The following is a 21,460-nucleotide window of genomic DNA, read 5'->3' on the forward strand; positions in this document are numbered from 1 at the left end:
AAAACACTTCCAGTCATGAGATCAACACAAGAAAGCATTTCATAGAATAAAACATGCAGCCATAAATATATGGAAAAGTTATAGTCATTGTTTATACACATACTAAAAAAATAACTCTATATTGAGTAGTATGTAACCTAAAATTAGAGAAAATAGCTGACATTTTGCTCAACGAATTATTACTTGCAATAGCCCCAATTGGGGAAACATCTATATTTTCTCATATTCTTAGGGCTTTTGACGTGTGTTGCTAAGTTGCCTATTCACCTATTGATATGTCTACAAGCACCTTACCACATATATTCCCGGAACAACTGTAAATTATTGTGCATTAAAAAATCATTTTCAGTTATGACAGCCTAGTGAACGATATCTGGTTATCAGTTGATCACAATTAACATTGGACTACATAAATGCAATTATTGATTACTTGTATTTCCTCCTTTGAAAGTTTCTAGGCATAACAGCTTTTTTCAGTTTCTCTATTACTATTTTTTCAAATGACCATTTTATCTCTTTTTTGTTTAAGGATATCAGATTTTTATTTCACTATTTTTTGGAAAATTATATTCTCTCACATTTTTTTTGCCTAAGTCTTTTGTTTTGAAATTTTATGATTTTTGACATGCAGAAATCTTATATTTATTTAAGCTAATCTTTATATATGGATATATATACACATATATATTCACACCCTTCAAAAATAATTTGTGCATATTATAATTCTTCAAAATATATCTTTGAGTAATATCTTATTTTAAAATATATTTTGAGACACATACATTATCTACATTTTGCAGTAGGAATTTAATCTCTCCAGCATCATTATTGAAACAAATTGATCCTCTACCTACAGGTGTCAACAGCTGAATATTTGCTTCACTTGCATTTCTTCTGAGGCCTTCTTTGGTGTTCCATTGATTCATTTTTTTGAGAATGTATAGTGCATTGCTCTTACTCATTTTTATTTTTCTGATGTTAGAGATAAAAATATTCAATTGTCATTTGTTAAATAAATCATTACATTCAATGGTTCAAAAATGTTTCAAACTAATTGAGAAGCTGTACATTTAGAATTGTTACTTCCACCCAATCCTCACTCATCTTGAGACCACTACATTACTATGTTTTTGTTATTATATTACTTTTTCTTCACACAAATAAAGCAAACAGGAATATGTACTTATATTTCTTCCTCTTACAAAAAGTTGACAATCTATAGAGAGTGTTCTTCAGGTAACGTAGCATTATAGCCTGCAATTTTTCTGTATCTGTGTGTTTAAACCGCAGTTTATTTAACTTGTTTTTATTTGTGGAAGCTTTAATAGTTTCTAGTCTTCTGCTGTTACAAATGATGTAACAGAGAAACACTTTACAAATGGACTTTATTATTGTGCAGATGTATCTTTACTATAAAACATGCAAGGTAGTACTCATATGTCAAAATTTTCATTACTTAGTCTAACGTATTCATGGTTTTACGTCAGAAAATTTGGAGAGCTGGTATTGGGAGGGCAAGTCTTCTTTATCCTGAGAAAATCTGGCCTTAGCTGCGGCTAAGTTAGAGGAAAATAAAGCATGGAGAATTTACTACAGTTCTGAACTGCCTCTGCTTACAAATGATACATGGCACCTCTTATTATAATCTGTTGGCTGGAATCAAGAACATGCCCACCAACCCAACACTAAAGAAGTAGGTTGAGAAACATTTCAAAGTACATGGAAAATGCAAAATTACTTTCTGTACAATGGTTAAACCAAATAGAACCAAATAGTCCTTTGCTTATTTCTTCCCACACATTCTGCCAAACAGAAGCAAATCTCTATCCAGTAATTGTACCCAATGAGAATCTCATGTATTTTTCAAACTACTAGCATAAAACAGGCACACTCAAGAGGTAACTGGAAAAAGTCTAATGAGAGAGAGTTACACAAGGTGGTATTTATACAGGAGTTGGGATGATTAAGGGAAATGTAAAGAACGGTGAAGCGCCTGCCCTGAACATGAAGCAGCAGCAAGCAATCAATGCGTCTTTTACCCCTTAGACGTGAAGGGATAAAGAAGGGAACGGCTATCAGAACGCTCTTAGAAGTACAGTCGTGTAATGCATGACCAGAAGCTGTGGACAGTAGTAGAGAAATACACATGTTTAAAAACAAAACAATACAAAAACACCACCACCAACAATAAAAAACACACAAACCCTCAAACGAGCAGAGAGAAACACAGAGAAATAAGAAACCTGATATGTATCTCTCTTTCATCTTCCTCTAGCGTCCGATGTGTGCATTCCATGGGCTGATCACAACTAGCAGCAGAGGCAAGACAACCAGATTGATGAAGTCCATGGAGGTCAGCCTCTGCGACACAGCAGGATTGGGATGGGGGGAAGGTTAAGTCTGGGATGAGCAAATAGGGAATATCCAGTTCATCACAAACCCTCAGGTAATGTCACATAGTTTCTTCATATGTTCAAATGTGGTTCCTTTGAGTCCGGAGCTCAATGGTCTAAAATGACAGGGCATCAGCTTTCATCTCTCCATAAATTCATGCAGAAAATGCATGGTAGATCAAAGGCAGGATTACTACATTCACTAACAGACAAATATATCAAGCACTTGTCCACAGAAATTTTGGAATTCCTGCTGGGAAGACAGAGTGAAGCTGTTCTATCCTGGGGAGTTCTCCTTTGTCTCTAGCAAGAGTGCGAGGAGATACATAAAACAAGCAAATGTGATAATGTAGATTCTCTGTGTAATATAAGTGCCTGACATGAAGCTTTTTGTTGTTGATGGTGGTGTTGTATGAGCGGTTGACATTAGGTTTTTTTTATGGCCAGGAAATTTTTATTAAAAGACAGTCATCTTGAATAAATATATTATTAGTTCTGTGACCCAACTACTAGCAAAACAACCAGGCATGGAATTAGGCCACCCCCGCCATGAAGTTTCCTTTCGCAAAAAAGCCTTAGTTAACTGAGATACTTGACAGCTTGAGGGACCCTGCTTTTACATCCCCAACCCTAATTCCTGCTCTTATGCTTTAAATTAGCTGGTGAAAAGTGAACGCATGAAACTCTAAACACTCCACACTTGAACCCTAATAAAGGCAGAACCCCAAGTTCAGGGTTGTCTGTCTCTCTGTCCGTCCCTTTCTCTCTCCATCTTCTATGTCTCTCACCCCCTTCTCTCTACCTTGCCTTTACTCTGTGCCTTTGACATGCCATATTCCCTCCAGGACGTGTGAGTTATAAATCTTGTTCTTCGAAGTTCCTTGATGATTTCTTGCCGAAATGTGTCCTATAACCAAAATAAAAATCATATGAGCCAGTGCAGCCACAGTATTAGCAATCTTGAAGATTCACTACAAATCCAGAATAGGCAAAGGTATAGAAACATAAAATAAATGACTGATTGCTTATGGCTTGGAAGGTAGCTGGGATCATAAGGTGGTGAAAGCTAAAGGGTACTGGATTTTTTTTTAAGGTTTTACTATTTTAGAGTAGCTTAGGTTGCCAACAAGACTGAGAGGGAGGGAGAGATCCCATCTCTCCCCCTATATCCCACACACATTATCCCATTATCAACAATCAGCCTACTTTTTTTTTTTCTACCAAAACGGTAAGCTACTTTGACACATCATAATCACCTAAAGTCTATAGTTCACCTTAGGGTTCACTCTTGGTGTTATTCATCCTATGGGTTTGAATGAATATATAATGACATACATACATCATTATTATATCATACAGAGTATTTTCGCTGTTCTAAAAATCCTCTGTGCTCTACCTATTCATTTTTCCAACCACCCCGACCCCAGCTGACTACAGATACTTTTATTGTCTCCAGAGTTTTATCTTTTCCAGAATGTCACATATTTGGAATCATGTAGCCTTCTCTATTTGTTTCTATTTCTTACTAAAATGTTAATATATATGCTAATATACTAGTACTGAAAGTTCTTCATTGTCTTTTTGTGGCTTGATAGCTCATTTATTTTTAGTGCTAGATAAATATTTATTCATTCATTCATTCATCCATTCACTCATTCACTCTTCTACTCAAGGCCATGTTGGTTTTTTCCAACTTTTGGCAAATTAAACTGAAGCTGCTATAAACATACATGTGCCAGTTTTTGTGTGGGCACGATTTTCTATTTATTTGAGTAAATACCAAGGAGAATGTGGCTAGATTATATATTAAGAGTATGTTTAGTTTTGCGAGAAACTTTGAAATTGTCTTCCAAGTGCCTGTTCCACTTTTGATCCTCACCAATAGTGTGTGAAATTTCCTCTTGCTTCCTATCCTTACTAGGACCTGGTGTTGTCAGTGTTCTGGATTTTGGCCATTCTAGTAAGTGTGTGCAGGTATCTCCCTGTTATTTTCATTTTCACTTACCTGATAACATATATTGTGAAGCATTTTTTAATACGTGTATCTGCCATTTGTGTATTATCTTTGGTAAAGTATCAGTTAAGGTCTTTGGCTTATTTTTATTTATTATTATCATTATTTTTAAAGATTTATTTATTTTTATTTTACATAAAGAGAATGTGCAAGCAGGGGGAGGGACAAAGAAAGAGGGAGAGTGAGAATCCTTAAGCAGATTCCCCACTGTGCATGGAGCCAAATGGGAGGCTTGATTCCAGGACCCCAGATTATGACCCACGCCAAAATCAAGAGTCAGATGCTTAACCAACTGAGTCACCCAAGTGCCCCTAACCTATCTTTGGCTTATTTTAAAATCGAGCTGTTTGTTTTCCTATTATTGAGTTTTAAGACTTCTTGGCATATTTAAGGGGCCCCTGAATGCTCAGTCGATTAAGTGACCAATTCTTGGTTTGGCTCAAGTCATAATCACATAGGTAGTGAGGTAGAATGGGAGCCTGGCGTTCCTTCCCCACACTGAGCCCCACCTCAGGGTCTGAGCTCAGCAAGGAGTCTTCTTGAGGATTCTCTTCCTTTGCTCCTACCCCCACTCATGCTTCCCATGCATCTTCTTTCACTCTCTTTCTTTCTAAAATAAATAAATAAATCTTGTAAATAAAAAAGAGTTCTTTGTATATTTTGGATAATGGTTTTTTATCAGGTGCATTTTTTGGAAAAAAATATTACCCATTCTGTGGCTTATCTTCTAATTCTCTGGATATTGATTTTCATTGAGCAAAAGCTTTTAAATTTAATGAAATTCAGCTTATCTTTTTTTTTTTCATGGATCTTGCCTTTGGTGGTGTGGTAAAAAGACCTTATGATAGCCAAGGTAATCTAGGTTTTCTCATATACTCTCTTCATGGAGTTTTATACTGTTCTTTTTCACATGTAGGTGAGTTATTTTTTGTAAAGGGTACAAGATTTGTGTCTAGGCCCATGTTTTTGCAGATGATTGCCCAATTTTTCAGCATCATTTTTTGCAGAGACTATCTTTATTGTATTACCTTTTCTCCTTTGTCAAAGATCAGTTGACTGTATTTATGGAGATCTATTTCTGGGATCTCTGTTTTGGCCCATTACTCTATTTGTCTGTTCTTTTGTCAATGCCACACTGCCTTGATTACTATAGCTGAGTAGTAAGTCTTAAAACCAAGTAGCATCTGCCCTCCAACTCTGTTGTTCTCCCTCAATAGTGTGTTGGCTATTCTAGATATTTTGTCTCTCCATATAAATTTTAGAATTAATTTTTGATACATATAAAATAACCTGATGGGATTTTAATTGGTATTACATTGATAGCTCCCTCTATCCCCCCTTTATATATATATATATATATATATATATATATATATATATATATATATATATATTTTACATTTTCATAATATTGAATCATCTTGTCCATAAAAATAGAATATATCTCCATTTATTTAGTTTTTGTTTGTTTTTTTGTTCATCTAAGTATTTCATTTTTTTACTTATTTATTTGTTTATTTATTCAGAGAAAGAGAGAGAGAGAGAGAGAGAGAGAGGCAGAGACACAGGTAGAGGGAGAATCAGGCTCCATGCAGGGAGCCTGATGTGGCACTCGATGTCGGGTCTCCAGGATCAGGCCCTGGGCCGAAGGTGGTGCTAAACCACTGAGCCACCTGGGCTGCCCTAAGTATTTCAATTTTGAGACTGTTAATGTAAATGTTATTGTGGGTCTTTTTTTTCCAATTTTTTATGTAAATTACAGTTAACCATTCAATATTAGTTTCAGGTTCAGAACCTAGTGATTCATCACTTACATACAATACCCCATGCTCATCAAAAGTGGTCTCCTTAATACCCATCCCCCATGTAATGCATCCCCTGCTCACCTGGGAAGAGTGATCATCAGTTCCTTCTATGTAGCTAAGTGTCTTTTTCCTGGTTTGCCTCTCTTTTACCCCCTGTTCATCTGTTCTGCTTCTTAAGTTCCATATATGAGTGCAATCATAAGGCATTTATCTTACTTGACTGACTTACTTTGCTTAGCATAATACTCCATAGCTCCATCCACGTTGTTGCAAATGGAAAGATTTCATTCTTTTTATGGCTGAGTAATATCCCATTTATTTATATATACACATTTGCTTATCTATTCATCAGTCGATGGCATTTGGGCTCTTTCCATAATTTGGCTATTGTTGATAGTGTTGCTATAAACACTGGGGTGAATGTATCCCTTCGAATTAGTATTTTTATATCCTTTGGGTTAATACACAGTAGTGCAATTCCTTGATCATAAGGTAGTTCTATTTTTAACTTTTTCAGGAAATTCTGTACTATTTTTCAGAGTGGCTATACCGGTTTTCATTTCCACCAACAGTGTGAGAGGTTTCCCCTTAAAATACAACATCCATTCATAATAAAAACCCTCAGCAAAGTAGGGATAGAGGGAATCTATATCAATATCACAAAGGTCATATGTGAAAAACCCGCAGCTAATATCATTGTCTGTGGGGAAAACAGAGCTTTTCCTCTATGGTTAAAAACAAGACAGTGTGGTCCACTCTCACCCATTGTTATTTAACATAGCAGTGGAAGTCCTACCCTCAACAGTCAGACAGCAAAAAGAAATAAAACACATCCAAATTGGCAAGGGAGAAATCAAACTTTCACTATTTACAGATGACATCATACTCTATACGGAAAACCTAAAAGACTCTACCAAAAAGTTGCTAGAACTGGCACGCAAGTTCGGTACAGTCACAGGGTAGAAAATCAATATACAGATATCTGTTGCATTTCTATACATCAATAGTGAAACAGCAGAAAGAGGAATTAAAGAATTGATTCATTTACAGTTGCACTCAAATCCATAAGATATTTGGAGTAAACTCAACGAAAGAGGTGAAAGTCCTGTATTCTGAAAACTATAATATACTGATGAAAGAAACTAAAGAGGATGCAAAGAAATGGAAAAACATTCCATGCTCATGGATCAAAAGAACATATATTGTTAACATATCTATACTACTGAAAGCAATCTACATATTTAATACAATTCCTATCAAAATACCACCAGGATTTTTCACAGTGCTAGAACACACAATCCTAAAATTTGTATGGAACTAGAAGAGACCTTGAATAGCGAAAGCAATCTTGAAAAAGAAAAACAAAGCTGCAGGCATCACAATTCTGGACTTCAAGCTGTATTACAGAGCTGTAGTGATTAAGACAGTGTGGTACTGGCACAAAAACAGACCAAAATCAGTGGAACAGAGTAGAGAACCCGGAAATGGATTCTGACAACTATATGGTCAGCTGATCAACAAAGCAGGAAAGAATACCCACTGGAAAAAAAGTCACTTTAACAAAAAATAGTGCTGGGAAAACTGGACAGCAACATGCAGAAGAATGAAACTGGACCACTTTCTTACGTTCAAATGGATTAAAGATCTAAATGTGAGATCTGAAACCATCAAAATCCAAGAGGAGAACACAGGCAGCAACCTTTTTGACACCAATTGTAGCAACTTCTTATTACATATGTCTCCTGAAGGGAAAGAAAAACAAAAATAGACTATTGGGATTCATCAATGTAAAAAGCTTTTGCACAGTGAAGGAAACAATCAACAAAACTAAAAGGCAACCTTGTAGAATAGGAGAAGATATTTGTTAATGACATATCTGATAAAGGGTTAGTATCCAAAATCTATAAAGAACTTATCAAACTCAACACCCAAAAAATGAATCATCCAGTTAAGAAATGAGGAGAAGACATGAATGGACATTTTTCCAAAGAAGACATAGAGATGGCTAACAGACTCAACATCAATGAAAACATGCTCAACATCAATCATCAGGGAATTACAAATCAAAAGTACAAAAGATCTCATTTCACACCTGTCAGAATGGCTAAAATTAACAACATAGGAGACAAGTGTTGGCTAGGCATTGTGTTTTTAATTTCAAATTCCACTTGTTCATTGCTGGCATGTAGGAAATCAGTTGACCTTTGTATATTAACCTGTCATTCTGTAGCCTCGCTATACTCATTTAATAGTTCCAGAAATATTTTTGTTGAATTTTCAGACTTCTACATAGATAGGTGTGGAGTGAAGAGAAATTAAGAAAAATGGAGTGCTTTGGCATGTTTCAAAATGGTTTCTCTTCCCCTTCCCTGCTGTAAGCCCCAGGGAATTTTTTTAATAGTATTTATTGTGGGAATCTGATGGAGCTCCTAGAAGTGAGTCTAACAGTATTGTGGGAGTTTCTTCTATGACTAGATCCCCTTGGAGTTTTTAATCCCCAGAGTTGCTTGCTCTGAGACTCCAGAAATTCAAGTTTTCAAGTACAAGCACAGTTCAAATTTTCATCTCAGGCCTGGTTCCTACAGGTGTTTCCGCTTGTGAGTGTCTGCTCCAGGTAAGCTATGACTCCCTCCTGTTATTCATTCACCTTTCTATATATCCAATCTTGGGATCAGTGATTTTTCCTGTGTCTTCCCCCTCTTAAAGATCTGAGAAGAGTTGATTTTTAAGTCTATTCAGCTTGTTTACTTGTTGTTAGGACAGAGAGTTGACTTCTCAGCTTCCTATGTGCAGAACTGGAAATCACAGTTCCAGTAATGAAAATGTTCTAAAATCGTGGAGATGGTTGTACATATCTCTGAATAGGAAAAGACCAATGAATTGTACATTTTAAATGGGTGAATAGTGTGGTATGTGAGATATGGCTCAACAAAGTTGTTAAAAAATATTTGGATTCTAAACAATATAAATGTTTTGTATGCCTGTGTCCCTGAGGTGTTATACCAGTCTTTCTAGAGAATATGTGCAAACGTTGTGATTTATGGTGAACACCTGTTCTCCTGGGTTTCTGGAGCCTCAGAAACTGGTCTTGTAGGCAATGGCTATATACCTACGTGGTGGACCACCAATAAAAGCCTTGGTGTTGTAGGCTCAGGTGACCTCACTGGTAGACAATACTTCAAACAGGTTTCCTCATCTTGTTGCTAGGGAAATTAACCATGTCCTCTACTGAGGGAGAACTTTCGGGAGCTTACATCTGGATTCCTTCAGACTTTGCCCCATGTACTATTTTCCTTTAATCATTTTGCTTTATAAAAAATCACTTTGCTTTTTGTCCATTTGCTGTAATAAGCCATAATTATGTGTACAAGAACTTCTGAGCCCTGTGGGTTCTAGCAAATCACTGAATCTGGTGATAGTCTTGGAAACCTCTGACATAGCTGCTTCGGGAAAGTCTTATGTAGAGATCAGCAGCCCTCTTCCTTATCTGGAACACGTAGGAGCAAAGATTGTAAAGATGTGAAAAGGGAGTGTGTAGAAAACTCATGCCTATCTTTAATCCTCACTTGAAAGTGACACAGAGATTGGGAATTATAGGGTTCCTCACTGCTGGACAGGGCATCTTGGCAACGTAAGGTAAAATATGAACTCTGGTGAGTGATGCTGCAGGCAGGCAGGTGCGCCGCTCCCTACACTTAGCCTCCCCCCGCCCCCTGCCCTCTCTCCCTTTGCTGCTGAGAGCGTTGGAGAATGTGCTGCAGCTGGTGCGTGGGCAGGTGCAGCCACCATCTGCTCTCGGAGTCCGCATGCGCACAAGCACCTCGCACCCAGGATCTGGCCCAGGCCCCACGGATCCCAGAACCTGCCGGGGACGTGGCTAACCCCGCCCCCTCGCGGTGGCGATTGGCTGAACCGTTCCTGAGGGCGAGGCGCGGTCAAGGCGGGCGAGGGTCTCCCCTGTGAAGTCGGGGCGAGACGTGTCCAAGGAGGTGAGACCGTGGGAGGGGTGTGGGCGGGGGTCGGGTCCTCCCTGCCCCAAGGGTCCTTGAGAAGCCAGTTGGTTTCTCCCGGCGCTTGTCTCCTCCCACCGCCTCCTCTCATTGGCCAGGCCCGGGAGGCGGGTGCGCTCCCATTGGCCGGGGGCTGTGTCTGTCCCTGCCAGGGTGGGGGCGGGGTCTCCGCCGCGCTGAGCTTGCCCTTGGGTCTGGCGCTGGGTAGAGCTGCTGCCGCCGCCGCCGCCGCCGCCGCCGCCGCCGGTGCCTCTGCTGCTGCTGCAGCTCGAGCATCCGGGAGCCGCCGCCGCCGGTGCCTCTGCTGCTGCTGCTGCTGCAGCTCGAGCATCCGGGAGCCGCCGCCGCCAGCGCTGCGTCCACCGCCGCCGCCTCCCCTGCCAGGACCCCGAGACACCCCGAGCGCGAGCGGCGGCTGCTGCTTGCCTGCGCCCCCTCTGCCCCCCCTCCCTTCCGTGACCTGCCCACCCCTGCAGCCCTCGCCTGCACCTTCTCCAACACCCCGGATTCCTGCACCACCTGCTCGGGCAGCCCCGGCGGGCTCTGGGACTTGCGGTGCGAGCCGAGGGGAAGGCGAGCTCCGACCCGGTGCCTGCCTGACGGGCTGTCGCGGCTGCACCACCACCAGCAGCAGCAGCAGCAGCAGGAGACACTCTTCCGCCCACCGCAACCCCATTCTGCGGGTGCGTCGCAGCTGCCGCTTCTGCTGCCTCCAGTCCGGGTCCGAGGGTTCGAGCACCGCAGCGGGGACCGAGGGTCCAGCCAGGAGGACGCCGGCGGCCCCTGCACTCTGGGGCCCCCGTCACCAGCATCTTCTCGCCCCCTCGTTCCTTCCCAGCCCCTTAGAGAAGGGACCGTGACCTGGAGACGCGGCGCCGTCCTCCGCTTCTACAGCGTCTGCGGGCTCCTCTACCAGGTCATCCCCGCCCCGCCGAGGGAGCATCAGCTTCACGCCCTTCCCCATCACGCCCACTGCACCCCGCATTTCCACTCTGCCCCTTCCAGTCCCCTAGTCCCCGGCGATGTGCACCCCCCCCCCCTACTCCCCGGTGCGGCAGGGGCGGCGGCAGTTGGCTCCAGCCCTCGGGTCTCCGGCCCTGGCTCAGCCTTGCGCTCCCAGCAGGCAGCCCCGTGCGCGGCCCCTTCCGCCTCTTCACCCACCTGAGCTGCCTCCATACCTCACTCAGTCCCCGCCAGCAGCACCCCCCACCCCTCCCGCCTTCCGGCGGGCACTTGGCGCCTTCTCTGAACATCACACCCTCCCACCCACCCCCACCGGCCACCTCCCACATCACGCTCCTGACCCGCCCTCTCCACCCTCCTCCTCGCTCTCACCTCCCCCTTTCCGGGTCGCCTTGCTCTTTTCTCTGCTTCCCACCATCACATCCGTGTGTCTTTGAAAAGTGAGTGAGAGCCTGGGAGCGAGCTACGGAGACGGCGAGAACAGCAGCAGCGGCAGCGCCATGTGCACTGCAGTGACATCCCCGGGGGCAGGTGTGTCGTGAGACGTGTCATGCACCTCCGAAAGGAGAGGAGACTGTCTGGGATGTAAAAGAGCGAGAGAAAGGAAGAAGGAAAAGAAAAAGAAAAAGGGGGTAAGGAGAGAGAGAATAAATCAAGAAATAAGGGAACGGGGAAGGGAAAAGTTAAAAGACTCAAAGCTACTTTATCAACAAGCCTGTTTTTTAAAATTAATCAGCCTGTCTGGTTTTCTTTTCCTCTCTGTTCTTTTTTTTTTGTTTTCCTTTTTTCTTTAAGCAAAGAAATCTACGCACCTAAGCAGTTACTTTACTGCGAAGGGATTTCCCCTCGGATTCCCGACCTCTCTATGGCTCTGCTCCTGCCGCTTCTTTCCGTCATTAATATTGTCCTTTCACGTGCAATGTACGAACCCCTGCGACCGCGGTGGGGGGAACCGCACAAAACGCTGTTATGATGCAAATCACTGGGTTTGGATGCAGAGCGGCTGGGGAACCGGGGTGCACTTTTCCTCAGATCCTCCCTCTTGCAGGAGGAGGAGGGGGCCCTGTGGAAGGGGAGGAGGACGCGGGTGATGAAGTGAATGGCCATGTGCGGAGTAGGAGGGCGTGGGGAGAGCGCACTTGGGGGGTGGTGAGGCGGAGGCGGCAGGCCAGGGCTGGGGGGGCCGGGCCGGGGGGAGGAAAGTTGTTGCTTTGAAGAGAGGAGTCATACAGGGATGCGGGAGTGAGATACAGGAAGGATGGATGGGAAATGATGGACTATAGGATTTTCAAAGCTAGGTGACTCTTGATTTCTTGCTAAATCTTTGCCCACCTCTAACCCCTCTGTCGTCATTTCTGTAGTTGTGGGAAGGATAAGTTGATCAAATGTATTTGTCCCTTGGTAAAATGAATCTGGAAGTAAGACACAAGTAGACCGCAGGCGTGCAAAACCCAATTGGCCTTTGGAGGATTTAAATGAGGTCAATGAACCGTCTTTCAGCAAGTCCTTGGAATGCATCCTGCCTCCTATCTTGCAGGATATGGACTGGGATGGATTTTATTTATGCATATTTATGATGTGAAGGAAAACAGAGTGGACAGAGTTTTTCTGAATTAACTAACTGACCTTGCGGAGGTATTTCTTACCATCTTTTTTGTGTTTTATGTTAAATGTAAATTCCAGATATGAAATGTGCCAGCATCCCCGAGAAAGCCGGCAGCCTTCTCCCTGCTTACGCTGCCTCCTCCCATTTCCCACCATTCGCACTCCCACCTTCTCACAAGTACCCCGGGAGGCTGACACATCACTTGGGTCTCTAATCCATGCTGAAACGTGTTCCTAGATGCCCTATTTCACCTCTCAGTAACTTGCATTTCTCAACTCTGCATGTGTGTGTGTGTGTGTGTGTGTGTGTGTGTGTGTGCGCGCGCGCTCTCTACGCAGGGTAGTGGGAGTGTGATGTGGGGAAATCAGTTAATTCGGTGATTGCGATGAAAACTCGACACCGCTGGATGTGTTTTCCCTGCCAATCTGTGCGTGCTGGCCCCGGCACGTCATTGCACACACTGCTGGGCTGGTGTGAGATTATTTATTATAGAGCATGTGGGCAAAGGACTGCACTTGGGGGTCGCCTCCTCTGCCTTCAACATTTCCCATGAATTGTCGATTCACTGCAGTGCAAAATAACTGTCTGCTGGTGTCTCATTCTCTCAGCCTGGAGGAGGATTTTCTCTCTCTCTACCCGGAGAGATTCCATCAGCTGCATTCTCTTTTATTAAAAACATGGGTCTCTTGTATTAAGTATGTAAGCCAATTATTTAAAAAGTGCTGCTTTTCACAGCAGATTAGAGGTGGTGGTGCAAGGGGTGTGGGCATGCCAGAGAAAATGCACCACTGCAACCCACAGCAGCACCAGCATCAGGTCCAAGTATATAAATAAATAAGCGTCCTCTACAGCAACCAGGGAGAAAGCACCAGCCCAACAGGGTCTGTGTACTTATGAGCATCTTAGATCAGGCCATGTTAAGACACCAAAGGACAGAAGAGGATTTAAAAGGAAAAAAAAAAAAAACTAGAGGGGGAGGGGGTGCAAAGCACCATTGGATTGTAGTCTCATGTTTATGGCTGCCTCACATTGATCAAACACTGCTCCACAGACACATCGCACTTTGTTGATATTGTCAGTTCCTGCTCAAACAAATTGCTCAGGCCTTCCTTGTTTTACTCTTGGCCAAAAACATTGCTTCAGGGTTGAGGTTGTTTCTCCCAGCATCCTACACTTTTATTAGGACTTGGTTAGGTTGTAAAATGAAAAGCTTTATTTCCTGGACACAGATTAAACACTTAGCAGGTCTTTCCTTTCCATGTGCAGAGAAAGAAGGGTGGCGGCGGAACTAGTGAGCAACTAACTGATTTTGGCTAGAGGGAGTCTGTTCTGCCTGCTGGTAGTTATGACTAGGCAAATGCTATAGGCAGCCTATAGCTTCTTATTTTTAGCTTTATCGGAACTATGGTGGTATCTGTGACTTAAGTAATACTGATCAATTAATTTAGCATTTCTATTATTATCCCCTTTCTTGCACTATGCCTTATTTTAGACAAGAAGACTCATTTGAACGTATCTTCTCTGTGTTTTATATTGTCACCAATATTTTACTCTTTCTGGGAAGCAAAATCAACCTTTTGGCTTGTTAATATGTAAAGTTAATGAGCCAGTGGTGAGAATCAAGTCAATGATAAAATAAGTTAAAAAAAATAGTACTATTCTAAAAATCTACCATTTTGTCTTCAGTGGATTCTTAGGAAATGAAAATGAATCATTAGAAGGAAATAAATATGTTTCTGACCAAAGCACAACTCGCAATGTATAGACTAGATAGACTAGACTAGATAACAAAAATTTGCTTCTGTGTTAGTTTATGGGGCATCCTTGTTTATTTTCCTCCATCACAGGTAGGGGAAAAATCTGGAATGAGGGTACAGAACAGTTTAGAGAAATGAATTTCTTTAGAAGGAGGCGTGCAAAAGCTTGCCACCTGGAACTAAAACCTCTCTTGGTTACAGAGCAGATCCAGTTCAATTGCTAACCCTGGCTGAAGCTGTGTCCCCTTTCCATGCCTGAGGGGGCACTGCAAAGATGGAGACTGTCTTGTTTAGCACAAGAAAACGGTCCTAGAAAGGGCAAAGAAGAAAGGACAAAATACAACCAGAAAATAGACATACATAGAGATTTTGTTGAGAACTTTGTTTCCTTTTTAGAGTTAGTCTTACAGAAAAACACATCCAACACAAATACTGGGATTTTAGTGTTTGGTTTTGTCTTGTTTTATTTTCCATGAGATATTTTGATGAATGATCTGTTATTTTAGAAAGACTTTCAAATTGAAGGTCAATTGGACATGCATAGTACTTGCCTCAGTGAATACACTGAACATAAACTTCCCCTTACATTTTTAGAAAGTGTATTATAAAGTACAAACACACCTACATACACTTAATAAAACACTGATAACTTAATGCTTCTCAAAAGCCTCTCTCTCCCATTCATTTCCTTCTATTTGTAATAGCCTTAGTCTTGTTGAGCTCATTTCTTATGTTGAATGCAAGAACCCTATTCCTCCCTTTCTTGATTAACAACTGAAACTTTAAAGAGTAGAATCTGTACATAAGAGCCAAAGACTATGATTTAAATGGTCAAACCCCAAACACTTAGTAATTAGGAAAATCTCCCTGCAAATATGGGGAGTCTCTGGGCAGATTTTCTATCAAGATATGGAAACTTACTTCATTGTCTTCACCATTTCTACAACTATTAGAACTGTGGGAGCATAACATGACCAAAGTAAGCATTGATTGAGAGGCCTCTTTCTGCTTTCTCCCCTGAAAGATCAGATACTTGAGAACTATTTGCCCCACGTTGAAATAGTGAGATGCCATTTTTTTTTTAATGAAAAAAATTACTTGAATTACTTAAGGAGCAAATGGAAGTACAAAAATGCTGGAAGAAATGTGAGTCATGCATTTTAAAGTGACGTAAAATCAATATCAAATAATATTAATTTTCTTTTTAAAATGAGAAATCTATGGGGTATCAGATGGTTGAGACAAGTAAGGTTTATTTATGATGAAGGATTTGGGGTACATTCATAATATAAATAGACCTATCGTATTGATGTTTTATTTGATAACACTGATGTGCGTTCCACGAGATTTATTGAGAAGGCGTCCTCATTTTAATAGGCTCATTGAATAACCTTGGCAAAACCACCCAATGTGTAACAGCTGGCTTAGTAGGCTGAGGAAGTGGTGAGAAATCACAAACTGAGGAAGCCAAACTCAAAAGCTGAAGTTAGAGTTCTTTGTGGAATTGGCAGGTATTGGTTTTTTGGTCCTCCTAGAACAGCTCTAGTGCCCAATGACTACTAAACTTAAGCTTCCTGAGGGCAAGCCCTGAGCCTTTGTCATCTGTGCAATCTTCTTATTCTCAATTTAGTAGATACATAATAAATAGTGTTGGCATGAATAGGTATGTCCTAATGGACTTAAGTAGCTGCATCTCTTCATAATATGTCAGCACTTAAACTTTTTTAAGTTGTTGGACCCTGGCTCACGGGTGCCAACGTGTCCAGGTGACTCTGACCCCAGACAGGCAGATGCAATTAGCAAGAGGGTTTATTGAACGTTTGTGCAAATGGGCTCTCTGCCTCCCAGGAGGAAGAGAGCCCAATTAGCAATTACAGGCATCTTTTAAAGGTAAAAGAAAAAAAAAAAAAACCTCTTAAAGACAAAAGAACCTTGGCAGTAGCATAGCATTCAGGTTATCGATTTCTCAGGTCAACATGAACCTATTCAGGGACATTCCAATCAGGGAGTGGGGGGAAATGGTTTTCTTATCACAAACAGAATGCTTTTTGTTGCTAAAACTTCAGGAAGGCACCTGGATGGGCTGCCTCTGGATTAGGGCTGGTACTACTTAAAGGGGGGGGGGGGTTTCTATAGTATCTTTATAATTTGGGAGCTGTCAGGGATGGGATGTGATGTGAGGAAAAGGCAAGAGTTTGTTTTCTTTGCACTCAGTTATTTTCTCTTACCCTTTTTATGAGGGTTAAAAAGTATATTTTTGAATAAATTTTCTTAGGCTTTAACAATGATTAACGTTTCCCCTTAAAAACACACAAGCAAGATATACATTTCTGAATTTGTGATAGAGCTGAGCATCTATTCTGAATCTTCTTTTGTGCTTATGAAACTAAGTAATGAGACCCTTCCACTACACGAATAGACACAGGGCTGAAGTTGTAAAGGGATCTGCCTTAGAGAGGGCTGGCTACTAATTATTTACATTCTATTTTAGAGGTCTTTGAAGTAAATATTAAGACAGTCATTATTCAACATTTGATATAACTCTAAGTCAACAAATAGTTTTTACTTGAATCTTTAAATTATCTTTCAGCCACTTGAATGCTGAACAGGAAGCTCCAATTTAGCGATAAACAGTCATTCTGGGGGCTAGATGCAGAGGTCATTAGAGATTAGAAAATAAAAATATTTATTTTTAAATAAAATAAATATTTTATCCCATTGTTATTTTGTTTATTTTTAAATAAAATAAATATTTTATCCCACTGTTATTTTGTTTATTTTTAAATAAAATAAATATTTTATCCCACTGTTATTTTGTTTATTTTGTATTATTTTGTATTTTGCTTTGAGAAATAAAAAAATCTCAGAGCTAAGTATGATCAAGTAGTGCAAATCACTTCACATTAAGAAAGCAACAGTTCTTATTGGTCAAATTGATCCCCTAACAATTTTATGTTTTTGATGATGGCTTATTTACAGTAACGGCGCACTCATTGTTTATCTAAAGTCATCTTTGGGAATAGAGCAAGAAAGCACCTTTCCTGACAAGCATGTGCTGCCAACTGTTAAGTGTATAGCTGTTATATTGATTCAGTATGATTTATAAAAAACAATTAATTTGTTCTTATAGAGAAATATTTTTGGCTTCTTTGTTAAAAGTGTTTGCCTTTCAAAATGCAAGTGACTCCCTTAAGGTTTACTTAAACATCCAAACTCAAATTTATGGTGTGTAAAATACATTTTTACTCTCTTAATGAATTCATATTTGATGTTAGCTTGTCCTCTATCCCCTCTGGGGGAAAATGCCCATGACACCTACGTATCTTCCATTCATTCTCATACCTTATATGCCCCCTACTTTCCAATCTTAAGTAGTAGATTTAGGTTGAAATGAGAGATGGTTAGAATATTTGTGTTAAAAAGCAAACAAAAAATATACAATAAGCTTGTCTAATTGTCACTCCTTTGCTGCTCTCTATTTTCTCTTTTTTTTAATTTTTTATTTACTTATGATAGTCACAGAGAGAGAGAGAGAGAGAGAGAGAGAGAGAGAGGCAGAGACACAGGCAGAGGGAGAAGCAGGCTCCATGCACCGGGAGCCTGATGTGGGATTCGATCCCGGGTCTCCAGGATCGTGCCCTGGGCCAAAGGCAGGCGCCAAACCGCTGCGCCACCCAGGGATCCCTGCTCTCTATTTTCTATTTTGAAGTCTGAGTAACACAGTAACTCAGCTTCCTTTGCACTGTCCAGGAATATAATATCCCCCCAGTCCCGACCATACTCCTAACCTGAAAGACCTATTAAAAGTAATTAATGAGGAATGAAGAGTGGTTCAAGAAAGGGAGATTTGCTAAAGCCTATGTGCTGAATACGTACAGTTTGGGTGATTTTCCTTTTGACCTCCACAATGCATACCCCAATGTTTTAGCAAGGATAAAACTCCTATAATGTGCTTTTGCTTGTTTTTGTTATTGCTATTATTGCGTTTTGTGAGAGTTCAAACTCCTTACTTTCATAATGAAATGGCAAAAAGGAGAGGCAAGGAAGGTGAGTCAGCCAGCCAAACACACAGAAACACCTGGCAAAGCTGACTAAATTAGCATATGCTAGGGTGAGTATTTCCCTCTGTTGTTACATAATCCCTTTCTAATAGGAAATCTGTTCTCATACTTAACCCTTTCAGGAGGGTTGACATTCTCCCACTGTTATTTTGTTTATTTTGTATTATTTATTTTCTCATGAATTGTGTAAACCATCTATTGAGGGGCTTTTATGTCAAATTCTTCCCCCCCCCCCTTCAGTGTTTCTGTATACAAATGTTCCATTCTGTGCCCAACTTCAGGATTCAAGAATCAACTTTTCTATAGCTTTCACTGAGAGGATCTAATTAGCATTTTGGGCCCTCTTTACTCATGTGCAGCTTCCTTTAGAAAATGTATTAGTTCTATGAGGTTCCCCTAAGGATTCATAATACTCTAGCTTGTTACATGTACTGTGGTATTCACTGTGCCTTAATTATGCACGTGGCCTCATTTCAAAGCCTTTTCAAGGATCATGTGGGATAGAACAGGAGTGTGGCTGTAAGTTCACCGTCATGTATTAATGTGTAGGTGGTATTCAGAGAAGGATGTTTCTGAAGGCAATTATATACCCATGACTCCAGTATAGCAAGCAGCTACATTCTACACTTACTAGTTACCCTGCCAAGGCAGAATGAAATTCACCATTGTGATACATAATACAGTATCTGTTATTTCTAAGTAGTTCTTTGGCCTGGGAATGAAATAAAATAATGAGTGAAAATGTGTATCCCTTATCTTGAATAGGGATTGTCCCTTTCACTCTCTCAAAACAAGAATCAAAAATTGTTCCTAAATCAATACTCTATTCCATAACTAGTCCGTTAACACATTTGCTGTGGTGGGATCTTCAAGTTACGCTGGTTATTATTTGAGGCTATAGATTTTTAGATAGTATTAATTGCCTTCAACTGCATGGGCTGCCAAATGTCAGTGCACTGTCAAATCTGAGACATGATTTTTTCGATTTTTGTTTTGGATGCAATTTGAACAACTGTGAAACTATATAGGGACATTGAACCCAACAGAGGAAGAGGAGAGAAAGAGAAAGAAAGACAGATGTTTTTTAAATAGGGACTTCATTTGTGGAGGGATGGTTATAAGAATTGGCTCATTTAGTACATGTCACCACTTATATGGAGGATATTTTCCTGCATTGCACGAGTTTGAAGGCATACTTATCTTAATTGTACCTTTTGACTTGCATTGGCCTATGTGTCATATCATCAGAAAACTTCAGTTTGACTTGTAAGTACACTTTTTTCTTTTATTTATGACTACTGCAATCAAAAGCATTTTGTATATACTAACTAACTTTGATATATACTAACAATTTTAACCAATTTTTGTTTTGAAGACGCGCAGAAATGGCACCTCGTAAGGGGAAGGAAAAGAAGGAAGAACAGGTCATCAGCCTTGGACCTCAAGTTGCTGAAGGAGAAAATGTGTTTGGTGTCTGCCACATATTTGCATCCTTCAATGACACTTTTGTCCATGTCACTGATCTTTCTGGCAAGGAAACCATCTGTCGTGTAACTGGTGGGATGAAGGTGAAGGCTGACCGAGATGAGTCTTCTCCCTACGCTGCCATGTTGGCTGCCCAGGATGTAGCCCAGAGGTGCAAGGAGCTGGGTATCACTGCTCTCCACATCAAACTCCGAGCCACAGGAGGAAATAGAACCAAGACCCCTGGACCTGGGGCCCAGTCAGCCCTCAGAGCCCTTGCCCGCTCAGGAATGAAGATTGGGCGGATTGAGGATGTCACCCCCATCCCCTCCGATAGCACCCGCAGGAAGGGGGGTCGCCGTCGTCGCCGTCTGTGAACAGGATTCTTCAAACTGAAAATAGTTTGAAAATAGTTTGAAAATAGTTTGAAAATAGTTTAACAGAAAATTGTTAATAAATTGCCTTTGTGTAAGCTAAAAAAAAAAAAAAAAAAAACTTTGAAACTTTGTAAGCACATTATTTGAGCCACATTATTATTTGAAAGCCACATTATTATTAATGATAGTTTAAAAAAATACTGGTCTCCAGTAACTCACTGGAGTTTTTTATTAAGAAAAATTTTGGCCAACATCTGATGTGTTTAAGTAGACAAAAGAATGCCATCTGCCCTTGATATTTGAAACATTTTATTTTGTCTATGCTGTGATCTATATAACCCCTTTGTGTATTTTTATTATAGTATTTTGAATGTTTGGTATTTATCTGTCTGTTTGTTCTACTGGATTATAAACCCATAAAGTACAGGGTCTTATTCTTCATTTTATTTCAAGTGCTTAATCTAAGGTCTGGTCTGTGTCTTTTTTTTTTTTTTTTTTTTTTTAATGTTTTCATTCTACTGATTGATTAGTTCTCTTCCAATCCATTTAATCCTGACACATCTCTTTACTTGGATCCAAATAATATTTAAGTATTTATGTTATAACGGCCAAAGTGCCAATACACTATTCTGAATAGAATAAATATTTGCAATGAATGTTTATTCGTATTTAAGGTACAGAGAGAGTACAAAAAAATGGCTACTAAGAAACACAAACAATTCTGAATAATGACATCCTTCACAAAACTATGAGACCATTGCTTTCAATTAGGGCAAGCAATTCGAATTTGCACTGAAAACATTCATCTCATAGCTTTGAATCTCCCTGATTTCTCCGGGCATCATAACCCCTTGTCTTTTTTTTTTTTTTTTCTTTACTTATTAAAGATTTCTATCTGTAGCCCTCCAAATATTCCTGATGATGGCTTTAGGTAAACATGAAACCAAATCATCTTACTGTTCTACTTAGAGTAACCAGTATTTCCGGATAAATGTATGAACAAAGAGGAA

At 40.5% G+C, this 21,460-nt stretch overlaps 1 protein-coding gene across 3 annotated transcripts; it reads left to right on the forward strand.

The window, feature by feature from the left end:
* The first annotated feature begins 10,059 nt into the window (after positions 1-10,059).
* Positions 10,060-20,915, forward strand: LOC140596617 (small ribosomal subunit protein uS11-like). 3 transcript variants are annotated; one of them, XM_072745127.1, is made up of 3 exons: positions 11,239-11,817; positions 11,981-12,106; positions 19,985-20,915. In XM_072745127.1, the coding sequence occupies exons 2-3, from the start codon at positions 12,051-12,053 to the stop codon at positions 20,448-20,450; spliced, it is 522 nt and encodes a 173-aa protein (XP_072601228.1). In that variant the 5' UTR covers positions 11,239-11,817; positions 11,981-12,050; the 3' UTR covers positions 20,451-20,915. The 3 variants fall into 3 exon arrangements, with proteins under 3 accessions (XP_072601230.1, XP_072601228.1, XP_072601229.1); XM_072745129.1 differs by lacking the exons at positions 11,239-11,817; positions 11,981-12,106 and adding an exon at positions 10,060-10,201; XM_072745128.1 differs by lacking the exon at positions 11,981-12,106.
* Positions 20,916-21,460: the final 545 nt, after the last annotated feature.

The sequence above is a fragment of the Vulpes vulpes genome, unplaced genomic scaffold, assembly GCF_048418805.1.
Source record: "Vulpes vulpes isolate BD-2025 unplaced genomic scaffold, VulVul3 Bu000000713, whole genome shotgun sequence".
NCBI classification, from domain to species: Eukaryota; Metazoa; Chordata; class Mammalia; order Carnivora; family Canidae; genus Vulpes; species Vulpes vulpes.

What these genes read in the sequence shown, in the direction of transcription:
- LOC140596617 (XM_072745127.1), top strand. Translation starts at nt 12,051, where the DNA reads ATGGCTCTGCTCCTGCCGCTTCTTTCCGTCATTAATATTGTCCTTTCA. An exon ending in ATTGTCCTTTCACGTGCAAT is followed by an intron (nt 12,107 to 19,984) that starts GTACGAACCCCT and finishes TTTGTTTTGAAG; the next exon opens with ACGCGCAGAAATGGCACCTC.